General features: G+C 37.6%; 1 protein-coding gene across 2 annotated transcripts in view; it reads right to left on the reverse strand.

The window, feature by feature from the left end:
- Window positions 1–991: 991 nt before the first annotated feature.
- The window catches only part of LOC110105933 (GTPase Der), a 67,243-nt gene continuing 47,533 nt past the window's right edge, over window positions 992–20,701 (reverse strand). The window contains exons 6-7 of one of the 2 annotated variants that reach the window (XM_020835624.2): window positions 13,898–14,083; window positions 992–1,135 (exon numbers count right to left, since the gene is read on the reverse strand). In XM_020835624.2, coding sequence (XP_020691283.2) covers window positions 992–1,135; window positions 13,898–14,083 — 330 coding nt within the window. Of the gene's footprint in view, window positions 1,136–13,897; window positions 14,084–19,591; window positions 20,045–20,701 lie in introns of those variants that run through there. The other variant, XR_003701410.1, reaches the window with a different exon arrangement.

Raw genomic sequence — 20,701 nt, forward strand, 5'->3', positions numbered from 1 at the left:
AAAAATATTATATTTTTGTTATCTCAACTTTAATTAACTAAACATTACTATTTCCTTTTATAATTATTTAGCATATGGTTATGATTATAACAAAAAGTTCTAATTTGATTGAACTTTATTTCTTTTTTTTAATATAAGAAAATAAATTAAGCTAATTGATACATTCAAGGCATTTTGAACTAGAAGAATGTGATATTACGTCTGTTATCCAACATTTTCATCATGTTCAATCAAATTGGGTTGTGAAGTATGCATCAAGGTCAATAGCTCTTTGTATCAAATTTCAAATACAGAAGGGATGCAACGAGGGAAATACATTATGCGCAAAGTTTAAACATTTGTAAACAAGAGAAATTTAAAAGCAAATATTTCAAGTATATATTGAAGGGTAACATCACATATAAAGGGTAATGTGAAATAAACTTATTGTCAGTACTATAAAGAAAAAATAAAAAATATTGCATCAAAGCTTGAATATATGTCATAATAATAAGGGAATTTGCATAAAAATATATAAAATAATAATTTCTCAGATATAATTTAGGAGTATCAACTACACACTCAAAAATTATTGTTGCAAATGGAATTTACGAACAAAAATAACTAATTCAGAAGTAACAAGAACATTAGCTAATTCGATTTCCCATGAAAACTCTACCTACCTCAACCACGGTTAAGACATGTAGCTGACCATCTTGAACACCACTTTTGGTATGCATCGAGAGAAATTTAAACGAAATTATTTCTAGTATATATTGAAGGGAAAAATCACATACTAAGTAATGTGATATAAACTTATTGTTAGTACTACAAGGAAAAACAAAAATTTTGAGAGAATTTGCAAAAAAATATATAAAATTTTAATTTCTCAAATATAATTTAGGGGTATCAACTGCCCAATAGAAAATTATATTTATACGTGAAATTTACGAACAAAAATAACCAAGTCAAAAGTAACAAGAATATTAGCTAATATGATTTTGCATAAAAACTATACCTTCCTTAACCAACGATTAAGGCGAGCAGTTGACAATCTTGAGCACCACTTTTGATACACATCAACAACCTGGCGCATAACTTCTATTCGTCCCCTTCCTTCTAGTGCCGAAATAAATAAGACAGGAATTCCAGTAATCTGCATATAGAAAATAAATCTGTCAAGACAATAGACAACATTCAATCTTATGAAAATTCAAAATGAGATGATTTAGTGCATGTTTTTTGCATATTAGATAATTCTAATTTATGAGAAATCTAATGAAAGAATTTAAAAAAAGGTTGAGAAAATGTTTAGAAGATTGAGAAGTTAGAATTGGTCAAACAAAAACTAAGCATATGATATGCAATTTTAATTATGTGATATTATTATCAATTATTATTATAAGAAAGCAAAGTTATACTGAAGTGAAATAGGTTCAAGTATTCCAAATTTATTTATTTAAATGAAAATATAACATTTAAAGTAAGCATTGGACAAATAGGCTAATAGTAGTGCTCCGTACCTCTAAAGTAGAAATTTGTGGTTAGTGATTCCTATGGGAAAAGGAGAAAAAAGATATAACATCTAAGTTATAATTAGGCGGTTAAAATGGAAAAGTGACTCCAAAATATTATATGAAAATAATATATTATGGAGATTGTCCAGATCCAAGTGTTAGAAAGAAAAAAAAAAGGTTGATAACTAAGTTTGTGTGGCAAAAAATGAGAATGTTAAGATAATGTTTGTAAAAACTATTAAGGATAAATTAAGGAAAGATAATATTAAAAAAATGATTAAAGTGACATTTGTTAAAGATAAGGTCATTGAAAATAAATTTGCGTAGATTTAATATGACGAAGAAAGGTAAGAAATGCAACCAGTATATGAATACATAAAATTAGTGTTGCAGGTTTAAGAAGAAGAGGTAAGCATAAAATAACATTGATGGAAGTTATTCAGAATGATTTGTAATGAATAAGTTTAACACCTCAACAAGCGCCCATGAGGAATAAATCAAAAATATGAATTCATAAAAGCAAAGTCAAAGAACTGGAATGATGCTGATGAATATAATGATATAATCTGTAATTCTTTAAATGTTAAAAATTATATATTTAAATTTAATTCTAAGAATGGATATAAGCATTTCTATTATTGCAATGGATTTTGCTACATATGATCCAAACCGACATTTGTACGAGCTTTAGCATTATCCCAAAATTTCCTAATTTTAATTTATTAAAAAAATGTAAATTGTTGGAAACCTATTGTTGTTTTTCCTTAGAAATTGGAAAGGAATAAATTTCATTTGGCTCATACTATACAAGAAAAACTAGCATCTGTCTTGACGGGCATCACTGGATGACAGGAATTTTTTGAATGGTTGGATGGCAGCTGCGTTTTCAACATTTAGGGAAGCCAGCAGGCGATGGGTCATCTATTGGCTAATTTCTGGGGATTCTATGTATTGCATTTAGTATTTTTTCAAATTAGAATCACTTTCTTGCTAGGATGTGTTTATTTCATCCAAATTTTTCATCTTTATAACCCACTGTATATAGAAGCCGAACTTTTTACAAGGAGAGCAATCAAGATTTCCATTGTTTTGGCTCTCTTCCCTATCAGAGCTAGTTTATGGCTACAAGAAATCTGACATGTGTTGGCAGGCTTCCCTGGATGGCAGCAGCTGGTGGGCTTCCCTGGATGTCAAGAATTGTAGGATGGCAGCTACGGTTTCAACATATAAGGCAGCAGGTGGTGGGTTGTCTATTAGATAATTCAGTGGGATTCTATGTATTGCATGTAGTAGTTTTTCAAATTAGAACATGTTGTAATATGATTTTCTTGCTAGGATGTGTTAATTTTTACCACTTTTTTCACCTTTGTAACCCATTATATAGAGGATGAGTTTCAGACAAAGAAAGCAAACTAGATCACATTTATCGCTAAATACTAAATGTTTATTAATGTGCTAATGCTATTTAAGTAACTACCAATAATGAATTACTCAAAGCATTTGTTGGCTGCAAGCCAAAGGAGGCTGGACCAGCCGGCCCAACAGGAGGTGGAGGGGGCAGAACCTAAAACCAAATCCAAGGAGATTTCAGCCTCTTGTGGGGCCATCAAAGCAATAAATTATTGTGTTAGAAGAGTAATTAAGGAGGGAAGGGAAAGATCTCCTATTTTAATTCAAACAGGAGATGGAAATCAATAAAGAAAGAAGTCTGAATCTGTGACTGATTTGAAGGGGATTAATTAGGAGATATTTCATAATTAAAAAGGGCAGATTTGAGAGCTGATTTGAGGGCTGAATTGGAGGAGATTAAAAAGGAGATATTTCCTAATTAAAGAGAGCAGATTTGGGGGTTGCATTGGAGTAGATTAATTTAGAGATATTTCCTAATTAAGAAGGTTGATTTTGTGGTTGATTAGGGGTTGATTTAAGAGGGAATTGGAGGGCTATTTTGAAATTTATTATTTATTGTTTGCTATAAGTAGTAGGATTTATGTTATGTTTTGTATGGAGAATTTGATGTGAGAGTTAATATAATGCTCTTTTTTGTGAGGGATCCTAGAGGCGTCTAGGATTTGGGAGAGAAGGTCCTCTTGAAAGAGGACCATCATATCTTGCTTGTTCTTATTTGGTTTTCTATCAATATAAATCCATTTTTGTGTTGAATCTCTTAGAATTTGTTGTTGTTTTTATATCAAGATGCATCAACTTGATATCAAAGCGGGATTTTTGGAGAGATGGTAGCACAGAAAATGGATGCATTGAAAGGAAAAATAAAGCAATTCAAATCCGACGTGGAGGAGAGGTTTTTAACTATGGAGAATTAGATGGAGAACCGATTTGGGAGCATAGAAAAGATGTTAAGGAAACTCAAGAAGATGCAATCCAAAACTTACCGATTGTTCCAATTACTAACCCTAACCAAGATTTGACCGGGATTCCCTTGGCCGAATTTAAGAGAAAAGAGATCGGACATAAGAGATTCAACGAGGAGAGTTTTGTCCATCAAAAGCCTCCTCCTAGGATCCAATAAAGGGTGGATCAAGGTTTACAGAAGAGGAGGCAACAATGAGGAAATTGTGCGGTGGAGGTGGTGGAGTGGTCGACATATGGGAGGCATTTTGGTCAAGGGGAGTGGAAGACCGGAGATGGAGGGGATCAAGCTGAACCATGGGATCGTGTCATGTAAGAACATATGAAAGAAAGGTGGGAGTCCCACCCTCAATACACGGGGGGAAACATGGAGGGATCACGACAACTGTTACACTATAGGAGGAGAAGCTATTGTGGTGGTAGCGATCCTAGGGTGAGGAAGTTGAGGATGACAATATTTAAAGGAGATGATGCCTATGGGTGGGTGTATCGGAGGAAAATGTATCTCATGGTGAATGGGTTGAATGATGAGGAGAGGTTTACAATTGCAGGGCTATGTTTGGAGGAAAAAGCTTTAGCATGGTTCCACTAGACTAGAGCATTAGGAAATACTTGAGTTCGCAAGTAACCCTAAGGGAATACTTGAGTTCGCTAGCAAACCTATCACTAATTGGAAGAAAACAACGAGAATAGCACAAAATCTGAGCGAAATCAGCCCCAAAACGATAGTTTGCAATCAAAGAAATAAAGCAAAACACACACGAAAGCAAGATACAAGTGATCCCCAATTTGAGAGGAGGATTGTCTCTCCCAAATCTCTAGACAAGAGAGTCTAGAGCTCAAGCACTAAGAAACCCTAATTCCCAATTAATCAAAACATGAAAACTCCCTAATTCCCTCTTTAATAAAAGATCTTTCCTATTTTAATTTCCCTCCAAAATCCTAATCTCCCCAATCCGTTTGAACTTTCAATCCATTGAAAATAGTGGGGCCCGCCCCATTAGGCAAGCCAAGCAAAAGGAGACGGAAGTCTCCGCCTCCTATAGACCAACGGGTGCTGGTTCTGGACTGGTTCACAAAGAACCGGTCTAACAATACCGTCCTCCCAAAAAATCACCTTATCCTCAAGGTGAAAACAAGGAAATTGTTGTTTCATCCTCTCGTATGGCTCCCACGTGGCCTCGTAATCCGGGAGGTTCTTCCACTTGATCAGCAATTCCTTAGTTTCATCTTCGTTCTGACGAACCCCTTCCAGCTCCAAGGGTTCCAGAACCACCTCTAAATCCTCAGTAAGTGTTGTCGGTAGCTCGGGGTTGGCTGTGTAGTCACCAATGGCCTTCCTCAACTGTGAGACATGAAAAACCAGATGTATAGTCACCCCTGGGGGTAATTTCAATCGATATGCTACTGCCCCAATATTCTCCAACACTTTATAAGACACAAAATACCTTGGAGCCAGCTTTTCATTTCTCCCGTTGGCGACTGTCTTCTGTCTATAAGGTCGGAGCTTCAAAAACGCATTCTCTCCCACTTCAAACTGGATGTCCTTTCTATGCCCATCCGCTTGTTTCTTCATAATTTGATGAGTTCTCAGTAAATGCCTCTTCAACTCCTCTAGCACTCGATCCCTCTCCTCCAAGTACTCCACTGAAGAAACTGGAGTACTGCTACTCTCAAAGTGCACCAAGTGAGGGGGGTCCCTTCCAAACAACACCTTGAATGGAGTCATCTGTGAAGCCGAGTGAAAAGAGGAGTTGTACCAATATTCCGCCCAAGACAGCCACTTGGCCAAAAGCTTGGGTGTCTCTGACACAAAACATCTCAAGTAGGTCTCCACGCTTCTATTGACCACCTCCATTTGACCATCTGTTTGTGGGATAAGCGGTGCTCCTCTTCAGAACTGTCCCCTATAACCTGAACAATTCTCTCCAAAAATGATTGAGGAACACCTTATCTCTGTCTGACACAATCGCCTCTAGTACGCCATGCAATCTGACCACCTCTCTAATGAAAGTTGAAACCACTATCACCGCAGTGTAAGTATGTCGGAGGGGGATGAAATGAGCATACTTTCTCAATCTATCCACCACTACCAAGATCACTGTGAAGCCTTCTGAACGGGGCAGCCCATCTATGAAATCCATGGATATTTCCTCCCATACTCGTCCCGGTAGCACCAACGACTATAGTAATCCCCCTGGTGACATAGCCAAATATTTGTTCCTCTGACAGATCCCACACCTTGCCACCATCTCCTCTACATCTATGCATTCCCTTCCAGTAAAGCTCGACCGCTAGTCTCTTGTAGGTCTTCTGTACTCCTGAATGGCCCCCAACTGCGCTTCCACGAAATTCCTGGAGTAAATTTGGGATGTGGATCGAGGTACGGGGCATAAACAAATCTTCCCTGGTACAACAGTCTGTCTACCTCTAAGGAGTAACCTGGATGGCTACCCTCCTCTTTCAGCAAATCTGACCCGATCCTTCCCAACTCTTCATCTCTAGCGCTTTCTTCCCTGATAGCCTCCCAGTCAAGCTTCAAAGCAACGGATAGTGTCGCTGTCTGCAGCTCCCCCATACATCTGGACAAAGCGTCCGCTGCCTTGTTCTCCACCCCTGATTTATACTGAATCTCAAAATCGTACCCTAGCAACTTGGACAACCACCTTTGATGCTCTTCCGTCACCATCCACTGTTCTAGCAGGTATTTCAGGCTTCGCTGATCTGTCCTGATAATGAAATGTCTCCCAAGCAGGTAGGGCCGCCACTTCTGGATGGTCAAGATGATGGCCATTAATTCTCTCTCGTAAATTGATTCAGTCGAGCTTTAGCAGTCAACACCTGGCTGAAATAAGCAACGGGTCTATGACTCTGCATCAGTACTGCACCCAGCCCGTATCTGAAAGCGTCCGTCTCCACAATGAAGATCTGAGTGAAATCTGGCAAGGCTAGGATTGACACTGTAGTCATCGCCTTCTTCAAGCTCTCAAATGCTGATGTGGTCGCCTCCCCCCATAGGAACCTGTCCTTCTTCAACTGTTCAGTGAGTGACCATGCTATGGAGCTATACCCCTTCATGAACCTCCTGTAGTAACCTGTCAGTCCTAGGAATCCCCTTAATTCCTTCATATTTTTTGGCGCTGGCCATCTTATCATTGCTTCAATTTTGAACTGATCTGCTGCAACTCCCTCTTTTGACACCACATGGCCCAAGTACTCTACACTGGCTTGTGCAAAGCAGCATTTCTTCAAATTAGCCCTCAGTTGGTGCTCCTGCAGTACCTCTAACACCCTCTTAAAATGCTCCTAGTGTTCCTCTTCTGTCATGCTGTAGACTAGGATGTCGTCAAAGAATACCATTACAAATCGTAAGAGATAAGGTTTGAAAACCTTATTCATAAGGGCCTAAGGTCCTGGAAAGTAGCTGGAGCATTGGTGAGGCCAAATGGCATCACAAGGAACTCATAATATCCTTCATGAGTTCTGAAGGCCATTTTGGGTACATTTTCCTTCTTCATTCGAATCTGATGGTAACCCGATTTCAAGTCTATCTTGCTGAAGATCACGATCCCACTCAATTCATCTAGCAGCTCATCAATGGCTGGTATAAGAAACTTGTCAGGTACAGTTTTTTTGTTGAGTGCTCTGTAGTCCACACAAAAATGCCAGCTACCATCCTTCTTTTTCACCAACAGAAAAGGGCTAGAAAAGGGGCTAATGCTTGGTCTGATGATCTCTGCCTCCAGCATCTCTCTAATCAACCTTTCCATTTCATCCTTATGGAATTAAGGGTAACGATAAGGTCGGACACTGATGGGCGACACTCCCTCTTTCAACACTATGGCATGCTCCTGCTCCCTCTGCGGTGGCAATCCCTGAGGTGGCCGAAACACCTCTTGGAACTGTTGAATCAACGGCTGAATGGAGAGGGGTACGTCTCCTCCCTCCTCTAATCTTGCTCCCTCCAAACTATGCAACTCCACCAAATACCCTCTGCCTGCCAATTGGATATCTCTCACCATCGTTGTAATCGAACCAGGGATTTGGAAAGCCCCGCATCCCCCTTAATCACTACCTTCCTTCCATCCACCATCAACTCCATCATGAATGCTCCCCAATTCACTTTGGTGTCACCCAAAGTTTGCAACCATTTTATCCCCAGGATGACGTCCGTGCTCCCAAGCTCTAGTGGAAGAAAGTACTCCCTCACTTGTATCCCCTGGATCATCAGTCGCACTCCTCTACAAATCCCCTGGTCTTTCTCCACCTTCCTCGTGCACATCATCACCCCATAACAGCCGGTGTCCACCAATCTCACTCCTAGTTGGTCGACGTCCTAGGTGGAAATGAAATTGTGAGTAGCCCCACTATCAATCAGCACCACAACCTCCCGGTCCGCTATCTCTCCCTGCACTTTCATAGTGTGATTCGTAGTGAACCCTACCACTGAGTTCAGATAGACTTCAGCCAGATCCAAGTGTAGCTTCTCATTCATCTCCTCCTCTGTCTCCTCCTCAGTTTCCTTGTCATCGTAGACGGTGAGAACCCGAAGAGTTCGGTTCTTGCACCGATGTCCTGGTCTGTACTTTTCATCACATCGGAAGCACAACCCCTTAGCCCTCTTCTCATGCATCTCTTTCTCTATCAGCCGCTTGAAGTTTCCTCCATTTTCTCCTCCTGTCTTCTCCTTGGTAGTAGCCTCTCGATTTCCTCTTGTTGCAGGGCCTTTAGGTACGAGATGAGTAGTCATCATCCTGTGCATGCCCCTAGTGCTGCTACTCCTAGCTCCCTTCTCTAAATTTAGCTGTTTTTCCACTAGTTGGGCCAACTTCATGGCCTCCTCTAAGTCGTGGGGCATCAACACCTTCACTGCTGCTCGGATCTCAGCCTTCAACCCCTTCATGAAATTCCCCTCCAACACTATATCTGAGAGTCGCTCCACCTTGCTAGCTAGGTGCTCAAACTGCTCCCGGTAATCTGCTACTGATCCCTCATGTGTCAAAGCAAAGAACTACTCATAGAAGTCTCCTCCCCGATATGTGTGGAAACGCTCTATTATGCAGTCTTTAAATACCCTCCAATTCCTGATCGACCTCTGTTGGTCTCTCCACTAAAACCACGATAGGCCTTTCCCTTCCAAGCACAATCCCGCTGCTGTCAGCTTCTCCTCCTCCGTCAACCCATTGACGGCAAAATACCGCTCTACCTTGTAAATCCATCCATATACATCTTCTCATTCGAAGATGGACATCTTCAACTTCCTCACCTTCTGGTCACCACCATTTCCCTTGATTCTTTTATAGTTTCCCCTCTCCCAAGTGCTGGGTGCGCCCCAGGTTTCCCAGTCTTCCCTTGCTCTACCATAGCCCCAACCCCCTTCAAAATCCCCCTTTCTTTCTTCAAAATCAGCACCTCGGTGGTCGTAGTATCCCTCATGGCGTTTCACGTATCCTCCTCTTTCTTCCCCCTAGAAAGACTCCAGATGGGGTCTTCTTCCTTCTCCTTCCACGATCTCCAACTCATCTTCCTCCCTACAGATTTCAGAATTCTTACTCTTTCCTTCTATCCCTTTTGCCACTGAAGCCGCTGTTTGATTTTGAATCTCTAACATTTTCTTCATCATATCTCGGAGGTCGGCGACTTGTCCCTCCATGGAAGAGATCCTTTCCTCCACTGACATTTTGATTTGATTCATCTCCCCTTCAAGTCTTTCTTCCAAGGCATCCACTTTTTTGGCCGCCATCACAATCTGGCGTTTGTAGATTCACAAAAAATATGATTTTGGAGTAAAAATCAGCAACTTCTTCCTATTTGAAGTGAAGAAATGCTGCTGGAATTCGTTGAAATCAGCCCTCCACCGGTCCCGAGACTTGCTCTGATACCAATTTGATAGGAAATACTTGAGTTCGCAAGTAACCCTAAGGGAATACTTGAGTTCGCAAGCAAACCTATCACTAATTGGAAGAAAACGGAGAGAACAACGCAAAATATGGGCGAAATCAGCCCCAAAACAATAGTTTGCAATCAAAGAAATAAAGCAAAACACACACGAAAGCAAGATGCAAGTGATCCCCAGTTCGAGAGGAGGATCGTCTCTCCCAAATCTCTAGACAAGAGAGTCTAGAGCCCAAGCACCAAGAAACCCTAATTCCCAATTAATCAAAACATGAAAACTCCCTAATTCCCTCCTCCCCTTTAATACAAGATCTTTCCTATTTTAATTTCCCTCCCAAATCCTAATCTCCCCACTCCGTTTGAATTTTCAATCCATTGGAATAGTGGGGCCCGCCCCATTAGGCAAGCCAAGCAAAGGAGGCGGAAGTCTCTGCCTCCTACAGACCAGCGAGTGCTGGTTCTGGACCGGTTCACAAAGAACCGGTCTAACAGGCCACTAATTGATGTAAGCAACTTAAAGCAAAGCACAAAGAGAGAACGACAAAGAGAATCAAGACTTACTTTTAGAAATTTAAGACACCACTTAAAGAACAAAATAGACTAGATAAAACAATTGAAATTCAGATTAGACAAGAGCCAATCACCCAACAAACCCAACAAAAGAAAGATAGCAAAAGAAAAAAAGAAAAATTAAAAAAAAAAATGCTATCCTCAGAACATCCTACAAGAGGACTCCTCACATGCACCGATTGTAGGAATATATATATTAAAATAAGGTTTAGATATGCAAACCAAGGGTCCACCATTGCAAAGGGGTTCCAATGTCCTACCAAACTCCTCCAGCAAATGCCACCAAAACAGCCAACAACTTCACCAAAACAGCCAACAAACTTTACCAACGGAACCAGAAGAAAGATACAGGTGGAGTGGAACTTGCGTAGAGAAGAAAGAGGTTAGAAGCCCAGACGAAGGGTGGAGAAGCTCGCAAGCAAGCCTTCCAAGAGGTAGAAGAGGGAAATGGACAAAGCTCTCAAGCTTTTCCAAGAAGAACCCGCAGGTTATAGCAATTTGATCTCAATATTCACCAACCATTTCATCTCAAAGCATCTCATATATATAGGCAATAGAGGGGAAACTTAACAGCCTAAAAACCCTTCAAATCCCCATATAAAAATAATATAAATGAAAGGCCAAAAGTCACATTGCTGAAATCCCAAGAGGCACAGCAAAGCGGAGAAGGAAAAAGGCCACGGAACCAGGTAAATTCACGGAACCCAGTAGCTTTTGTATAGAAATCCCAAACGGCACAGCAGTTCATAAGGAAAGCCACGACTCCAGCACAGGAAACCAGGAGCCAAATATCGGGTCCAGCAACTACACATTTCACGGGAGAAAAGGGGGAAGTCACGGCAGTAAAGGAGACAGAAAACCGAGGGGACACAGCAGGAACAGCAAGCCGTGGGAGAGGAATCCAGAGAAAAACTGCAGCAGCCCCAATTCAAATAGAATATGAAAGAATAAGTTCCACTCACCAACTCTAGCTCCCTATCATAAAATTTCATAACTAAACATCAGCTCATAATGAGCTACACCTCCACTTGATAATAATGAGCTGGCACCACTAGAATTTCAACAACCAAAGTTCAAACCGAAAACAGCCAAGGCCCACATGAAACCAGCAAACAGCCCAAAGGACAAGGTAAACCCCAAAGCCAGCAAACCCAAGGTAAGCATAACCCAAACATTTTCCTACCATGATCATTGGATTTACCACCATCATTGGATAGCTTGGAATACTTGAGTTCGCAAGCAAACCTATCACTAATTGGAAGAAAACGGAGAGAACAGCGCAAAGAGAACAGCGGGTGCTGGTTCTGGACCGGTTCACAAAGAACCGGTCTAACAGGCCACTAATTGAGCAACTGAAGAAAGCCATGAAAAACATCTCATCCTTCCACATTGAGGATAATATGCATCTTTGGGGGGAAAGTATTGTTACGGCTGCAGGCAACGGGAGGTTACACCGGCCACTAGCAGGCGATGGAGTGGGAAGAACTTGAAACCCAATCCAGGGTGATTTCGGCCTCTCTTGTGGGGCCCAACAAAGCAATAAATTATTATGTTAGGAGAGTAATTAAGGAGGGAAATATCTCCTATTTAATTCAAATAGGAGAGGGAAATCAATAAGGATAGAAGACTGATTTGGGGGCTGATTTGAAGGGTATTAATTAGGAGATGTTTCCTCATTAAAAAGACTAATCTGGGGGCTAAATTGGAGGAGATTAATTAAGATATATTTCTTAATTAAAGATGGCTGCTTTGGAAGCCGAATTGGAGGAGATTAATTTGGAGATATTTCATAATTGAAGAGGGTTGATTTGGGAGTTGATTTGAGAGGAAATTGGGGGAGGGCTGTTTTGGAATTTATTATTTATTGTTTGCTATAAGTAGTATGATTTATGTTATATTTTGTATGCATAATTTGATTTGAGAGTATTGTAGTTTTTTTTTTGTGTGTGAGGGATCCTAGGGGCATCTAGGGTTTGGGAGAGAAGGACCTCCTTTTGAAAGATGATCATTGTATCTTGCTATGTTCGTATTTGATTTTTTATCAATTAAAATTTGTTTTTTTGTTGAATCTCTTGGAGTTTGTTCCTATTTTTGATACCAAGGCGCATCAGCATTCCAAATATATTATTTGGAATTCAATAATATCAACATAGGTGTTAATAAAAGGTCAAACAAATTTACTTAACCAAATATTATTCTTGCAATTTTATACATAAAAAATGAGGTTATCATTAAAAAAATGAATACAATGCATTATAGTTTCTTTATTGTTTTTAAGTAATAAGACTAAATTAGATGCTATTGTATGACTTCACTGATTTATCCAGTTTTTTTTAAAACATTAAATTCTTAATTAAAAAATGGAAGGAAAAAGTATCCAAATGTTTTTCATATTTTGCTTTCTTTTAAAAATTTAAGCATTAATAAATGCAACAACAATAACAAGCCTTTATCCCACTATACGAGGTTGACTACATGAATCTTTTTTCTCCATTGTATCCTAACAAGAGTCAACTTCTCATTTAAATTTAATAAAAAAATTATCAATTTTAATACTTTCTAAATAAAAATTTTTAGGTCAACCTCTACCTTTTTTAACATAGATTGAATCTAATACATCTACCCTCCTAATAGGGTCACCAGAAGACCAACATTTTATGTGATGAAGCCATCTATGGCAACTCTCTCTAATTTTATCTACCGCTAGCTTTTTCATATATATAGCATTAATAAATGTGATTTTCTAAAAAGAGAAGGAATAAAAAAACAACAACGACAACAACAACGTGCAATATACCCATATTTCTCATCATTTCACACTTGCATTGTTTGTAGAAGGGCAGGAAGCACCCCATGGAGCCTAGCATGAGTGAGGGGGGCGCTAATTTAATCGACTAAAACCAACTAAACTCCAGCATTAAATATAATTTTGAATTAAGAGACCCGGCATCCGATAGCTAAATTGTGAAAAAAAAAATTTCCTTCTCAAAGCACAAGTTTAAACTTATTCCAAGGCGAAAGATGTAAAATCATAGTTATATAAACATAGCCTAAAAATAGTCCACTGCTCATCATCACAGCTCCCTTGATATTATCCCAATTACTTGGAGTTGGCTTTATCAATCCTCATTATCCATTAATTTCTATAAAGTGTACCGCAAGCTGTAAACTATATTTTTTAAAAATATTTTTGCATGATTTTTTAGCTATGTTACCTTTAATCTATTCCTTCTCCTTTTAATACTTTCATGAGAATTTTATCAAACCTTCATATCGATCATCTTCTATTATGTGTTGTACATGTTCAGACCAAAAACAAAAACAAATTATAGAGCTATGCAAATGAAAGAACTGTAAAAACTCAAAAGAATATTAGAGCAGAGTAGTATTTACAAAATATGTATGATTAAAAAAAGAAGATAATCATCTAGCAAAACAACTTAAGGTAGACAAGCAGTAAGTTAACCTCTAAACAAGTATGAACATATCATGCTACGAGTAAAAAAGCAGATATAACTAGCCATATAACTTCAACAAATGAATTCCATGCCTAAGAACTAACATACCTGAGGAATTAGAGTCTGGATCTCTTCAGGTACAACTTTAAGAACCTTCTCATACAAGACAGAATTTTGTTTCCCTCTGAGAAGATCCATCTTGTTCACTATCACAACCAGAGCACGGCCCTCTTCAACTGCTTGACGAGCTATAATCACTTCATCATGTTTCATACTGCTCTTTTTTCTCGCAATCTACATTTATAATTTTGCCGTAACTATATGTAAAGATACAGCATGCTAAAACAAAGAAATATTATAATTATAGCAAGAGATATATCACACCAGAGATTTTTTTTTATAAACAGAAAGGATGATGAAAACTAAAAGGACAATGAGAGGCTAAAGTATAAGAAAAAACTTGGTAACCTCCACAGCATGCTAAATTAGATTGAGTTAACATGCAAGCTATTTTTAGAGCCCAATATTTATGTTATATTGGATCCCCGTTTGATATAGTTGATACAACTAAAGTGAATGCTGATGTCTATTTAGCAGAGGAGTGTTCTAAGTCAAGATATCCTTTTGAGCTGGCAGGATGATGAGGAGAAGGGAATAAGATTTAGCTAAGAGATGAGATAAGAACAAAAGAAGAAGAGACGCAAAGAAAGCGATTGAACAAAAGAAATTTTCAATATTCAGTATTCATTAAATGTTTCTGATAGTCTCATTGTACCTTTTATATAGAGAAGGATCTTCAATACATACTAGACTTGTAAGGCAATAAATAGTGTATCATTGTTACATAATTAAAATATCTACAAACCTAAACAGACACATGGCAATGATTGAATTGGAGAAGAATCAAATGATCATGATTAACTTCAAAATTCACCCGAGTCGAAAAAAACTCTTCTCTGAAGAGTTGGAAGGTTGCAGCCAAGGCGAAATGAAGGCAGGACTAGATCGTGCATGTCTCTATAACCAATAGGAAAACATGCATATAGTTCTCGAAGAATGAGGCAATCATCTAGAGATTTTGGTAAGAGATCACATAAAACTCTTTCCTTGGTTTAGCCCACAACGACACTCACAAGCACTTATGCTTTTTTCCCCCCCAACAAATCGAAGCTCATATGCATATTCATTGAGATTGTGATGCATGCAAACTTCATTTCAATTTTATTTTGAACTTTATTGAAATTTGAATTTTATTTTTTTATGTTTTTTTTACCCTATGATGGAAGGCATCAATGATCATGTGTAGGTTGTGCTCTTGGGCATGCTATTCCTTTGGTGTGCTAGTTTCTTTGGTGCCATGACATTTGGGCGGACTTGGGTTTGACCCAAGTTCCGTGGTTGTGGTTTGGTTGATTCGGGTATGTGTTGGCTGTAGATTGTTGGGCTTTAGTAGCCTTTATTCAGCTCGCTTTTTCTGCTTTTGTGCATCCCGGGTTCATTTCCCCTTTTTGCCTCTTCGTTTCCTCTGCATGTCCTGATTCTCCACCCTGGCGCCTGTTCTCTTTGATGGCTGTTCTTGTTTCCCGCATGCCCCTTCGTGTGCTGCTTCAGGCGGATGTTGTCTGGTCTTTTAACTCCCTCTGTCTTATGGTTTGAGTGGGCGGTTGTTTGGCTATTTGGTTCCCTTTCTGCACCTATATATTGGGGCTACTTTGTGGCATCTGGAGAATTTTTGGGAGTGATAAACACTAAAACATGAGGGTTTCTTCTTGATAGCTTGCGAGCTATGTTCCCTTTTTTCTTCTCCTCTCTATAATATCATCTCCGGTTTCTTATCTATTTCTTCTCTCCACAAGTGTCCACCCCATTTGAATCTTTTTTCAAAAGCTTTTGAAGGTGTTGGTTGGCCTGTTTGTTAGCATTTGCCGGAGGAGTTTGTAGTGGACGTTGGCCAAAAGTTGTTGTGGTGGACAACTGGTTTGCATGTCCTTGAGCACTAATCATTTTACCTACTATTTAGATGCATGTGAGGTGACCAATAGCCGGTTGTTTTAAGGGTAATTTTTATTTTTAATTTTCTTGTGTTTAACTTTCGTTTGTTTTCAGGTTTGTTTGGTGTTGGCTTACTAAGTGTTGAATTGAGTCGGGTCTACTTTCCCTAGTGTTCTCCTTTTTTTTTGTCAAAGTTACTTGCATCATATTATCTTCAGACTTACGAGCATATATTATAGTCCGATTAAGAGTTTTCTCTCTAAACCATCATGCATAGAATCAAGCAAACGGACATATGATCCTTGGATCGCAAGGATGATTAGTTTAGCAAGTCTCTAATATTAATTAAATTTGTGGAACAATTGGATAACATGTGTCAATATAGTATGATTTGTTGGAGTTATTTGATGTCCATGTTAATATTTTGACAATTTTCATAGTTAAACTTTTGGTATTTTACTATTTTGGTAATTTTGTGCATCTCACTATGAATATATCTTACTTACATCATGTATTTTATAATCCCACAAAATCATGCTCTAGATTGAATTGTGTTTGGCAAGTGTTTGGCAAGTGGAGTAGTCAAGTAGGTAGAAGAACTAGAGAGAGTTAGGACAAGTATATGCATCCAATGAAATATTGTTTGGTATCAATACCACTACAAGAAATAAAGTACGTTGCTCAATATATCAATATCATTTTTTCACAAGAGTATCTTTCAGTACATTAGGTATATTATCATCAAGAACCCACCAAGAGACTAACATAGATGGCACCATCAACTGTCAGCGCCCTTATCAGGCATGCCTTGACACTTGCTATATGTAAGCACGTAGGGGGACCATGTAACCCCACCCTCCTTACTATATAATATTTTAAAAGAAAGACTCCTACCATTCTTTTTCTTTACTCCCACCCAAACCCTCTCTCCCTCCCTCCCTCCCTCTCTCTTTGTGGTGCTCTCACCTCCACACAAATACTTCTGAACACTGAGCAAGATATAAGGGACATTACAGGCTCCTCATGAAGTTTATGTTATAGTACATGGAGAACTAGCATAAAACACGCATACATGTTTTTTCTTGGTGTCGTGGGTACAAAATGCATTCATTTCGGTGATTTGTGCACCACCCATACAAGTCTTTCATGATGCAAGGGAGACACATTTGGTTGTGGTATGATGGTATCCCATACATCGTCGATAAGCTCTTCTAGGCGATGGAAATCTCAACACATTTTTTTTAGAAACCCTTTATGGGGTGACATCAAAGTGATGCTGAAATCTACCTAAAATTTAACTTAAGCTTCACCATCAAGTACAAAAGTCGTCAATGAGACTTTTCTCTCCTCTGGATAGAACATTCCTTCAAAAATCTTCTCAATCCTTAGCAATCAGTTCTCTTCCTCAATTGGTCCCTATATTCCCTTAAATAAGGATGGTCTCATATCCTGAAATAGCTTTAAGTACTTATCCATGGTCATACTACTGCCACTGCTACTTCCTGATGGTTGATTCCATGAGTCATGAATCAATTGAGTCATAACTGTCATCATTTGTGTCAATGCATCAAGGTTAACAACAACATTAGGCACTGCCCTTTCGACATCTTCTTCAGGATCATTCTGAGTCCTGAAATAAAATAAGATATCTTTACAAATTCAAAATTTAAACTGAAATCAATTTTCTTAACTTCAATAATCAACCTAATAGCTCTTCCAGCATGATTCATATCCTAATTGTCTCTGATACCACTTTTGTCAAGACCCGGTCCGGAGACTCAAACTAACAAGGCGGGAATGAACAGTCGGACGGTTAATACAATTTTTTTCTATTTTTCACAATTACACATAATAGTAAATGACTAATATTCCTCAAATACTGAAGATCCACTAACACTACTATTACATCGAATATGCTTTTAAACATAAACGCATTTTACAAGTTTTCATTTAAGCGTCGTCTTCTATAAACATGCTCCTCTCTTTCAGTCATTTTCACTTATCAGGAGACTTACATGAAAATGTTAGTTAAATCGAATGAGTTTGTAAAATAAACTCAGAGGGTAATCCTCATTAAATATACAACAGTTGATCATGTAAAATAGTCATATAAAATAAGCATATATTTTTCTTCAACTTTACATAATTAACATATACATCTTCTTTCATGTACTATAGGTTTTATAATTTCACATAAATCATTTCATATTCTATCTTATTTGTCCATTTCCACTTAACATTTCTTTAATAAGTTTGACTCCATTTCCATTTCCATTAATACAGGAGCAACATCTAATTGTACCAATAAAGGTACAACATTTCCTTTTCATTTTAACATGCACGAGTTAGAGTACGTTGCTTCCCGAGCCAGTACCATATGATGGGGAATTTCCGTAATTTTTTTTCATGCACATACCTTTTATCTTCTTTTAATTACTTTCATTTTTCATTTAAATCATCATTTAATTTACTCCATTTTTTATCACATATTATCTAAATTTGTAAGAATATCTGTAATTTAATCAATATCAAGTTAACTGTATACTTTAGATTTATTACTATGTTTTATAGAAAACCATATAGCAAATACTTCATCTTTCTATTTCTTTTATCCTTCTCAAATAATGTATTCATATAATAACCATCAAATCAATATAATACTATAATCATGTAACAATCAAATAATTAACCGAAATTGTTATAACATAAAAGAAAATTCTTACATTGCTATAAAACAATTGAAATTTCCCCACTTTGAATATTTTTGTATGTTCAGTTTCCTATTAAGTTTCCTTTCAAATCTTTGATCCTCTGAAATATACTTTCAATATTTCTCTTAGATCACATATGAAATTCTCACTGTTCCAATAACATTAAATTTCATTAATTACTGAGAAACCGTCTACAAATTCAATGTCACAATAAATATGATTTGACTAAAAGCCTTAAAAGTAATATTAAATGCATCGGCTATTATAGAGGAATTATCAAAAGCTTTTAACTTTCCATATTTGCATTCCGAAAAACTTTAAAATCAATTAAAATTAATTGCTTCAATCATTTACCCCGATCCATCTCTTTTCACTTAAAACAAGGCTCACCATCCATTAATTGGATTCATTCATGTGACATAAATCCAAAATTTTACATCTACTTCTTATATGAATTAATCAGAAATTTAAAGTAAATATCTTACTTGTTCCTCGCTGTAGAAAATGAACGCTCTCTTCTTCTTCCTTCAAATTTCTCTTTCTTCCTCCCCTAAATTCTTTCTTCTAACTTTAATTGAACATTTCTTTTTTACTTAAGTAAAATTATGAAATGATTTTATACAAAAATAATAAAAATAAATGATATACATACCTTCCTTATTCTTCTTCTTTCTCTCACAGCTGTTTTCCATCAGTTGTAGCTTCTCAAATGATTTTTCCCCCACAGGAGTGAGTGAAATGAACATATATGTCACAAGCATTTCTATATAACTATTTCATTCATTTATCGTTCAATAACTTTATATAGTGCATATGTTGAATAATCATTCTAACTATCAATCAATTCAATATGACCATTCCAAAAAAAGAAAAAAAATGTTAGTTTTATATTTTTTTTCAAAAGAATTTATTTTAGTGCTTATAACAATTTAATTAAATTAAATCTATCATATTAAAATTTACACACATACTTCTCTCTCTACATATTAATATAAATATTAATCTAATGATTAAATTCTCAAGATTAATTTATTTTATAAAATTCCAATATACACATATAAAATAAACAACTTGCATCTTCAATCGGTCGAGCCCTCACCTTTGTATCCTCTTGCATGCAAAACCTTGATTTCTCCTCCCTTGTTCTTGTTCTCAACTTGTCTTTTCTCATCTCCCTAAATCCCTATTTAAAGGAAGTTATCGCATCCTCTGCTTCCTCTGACTCCAAACGGCAACGAACACTCCATCCGACGCACTTTCTTTTGATTCCATCAACGCCTCCTTCGGCTTCCAAGCAACGCAATTCACGTCAATTGAGCTTCGATCGACTTCTTCGACTCCTCCTTCGTCGTCTTCAGTGGACGAAGCCGGTCGTGACCAGAAGACCAAACGGCATCAAACCATTTGAACCCTCTTCGTCTTCTTAAGTTTCCTTCCTTCGGTTTCCACAATACGTGACGGAAAGTTCCTTTGACAGCTTCGTCTTTTTCAACTTCTTCGACTTCTTCACGCGGCTCGCTCAAGTCAGGGTATTACATAATACTTCTAAATTCTGTGAAGAATCACATGCTTTTATGGCTATTACATTATAAATCAAATACTTTTTGGTATAATTTCAGTAAAAACAAAATAATACAGTAGGCCTATAGCAATAGCTATGTAAATTAACCCGCAGGTAGACCTAAATAAGAGCTACTTATAGCTGTGCAATTAGTTATTTTAATGAAACGATGGTGGTGTGGATTTGGCATGACATTAAATCACATGACTTGGAAAATAATACAATCAAGTGAGAAAAATCCCAAAATAACAACTTAAAAATAAAAAATATATTTTCCGCGGACAAAGAATACATAACTGCTGTTGCTCAATTCAAAGCAGAATCAGTTTCATGAATGAAATAAAACATAAGGGCATATTGAGAACATGCCGGAATAGAAGTTCCAAGAATAGCAGGTTGTGTCGAAGATTGTTTGAGTAACATGGGCTCAAAAAAATATATAAGTTTAAATTAGAAACATACATACAAAACATAGAAAAATAAGAGCTGCTAAACCATCCTTGTGGCAAACTGGCAATCAATTGAGGTTTTGTTTGGGACAACTATTTTTTTTTTTTGCGGCTGCTTTCATAGAAAACAGTAAGAAAGCTGTCTCAAACGAAGCCTAAATATCAAAAAAATTGGTTACTCTAAGGCCATTGCAACTGA

The sequence above is a fragment of the Dendrobium catenatum genome, unplaced genomic scaffold, assembly GCF_001605985.2.
Source record: "Dendrobium catenatum unplaced genomic scaffold, ASM160598v2 fragScaff_scaffold_783, whole genome shotgun sequence".
NCBI classification, from domain to species: Eukaryota; Viridiplantae; Streptophyta; class Magnoliopsida; order Asparagales; family Orchidaceae; genus Dendrobium; species Dendrobium catenatum.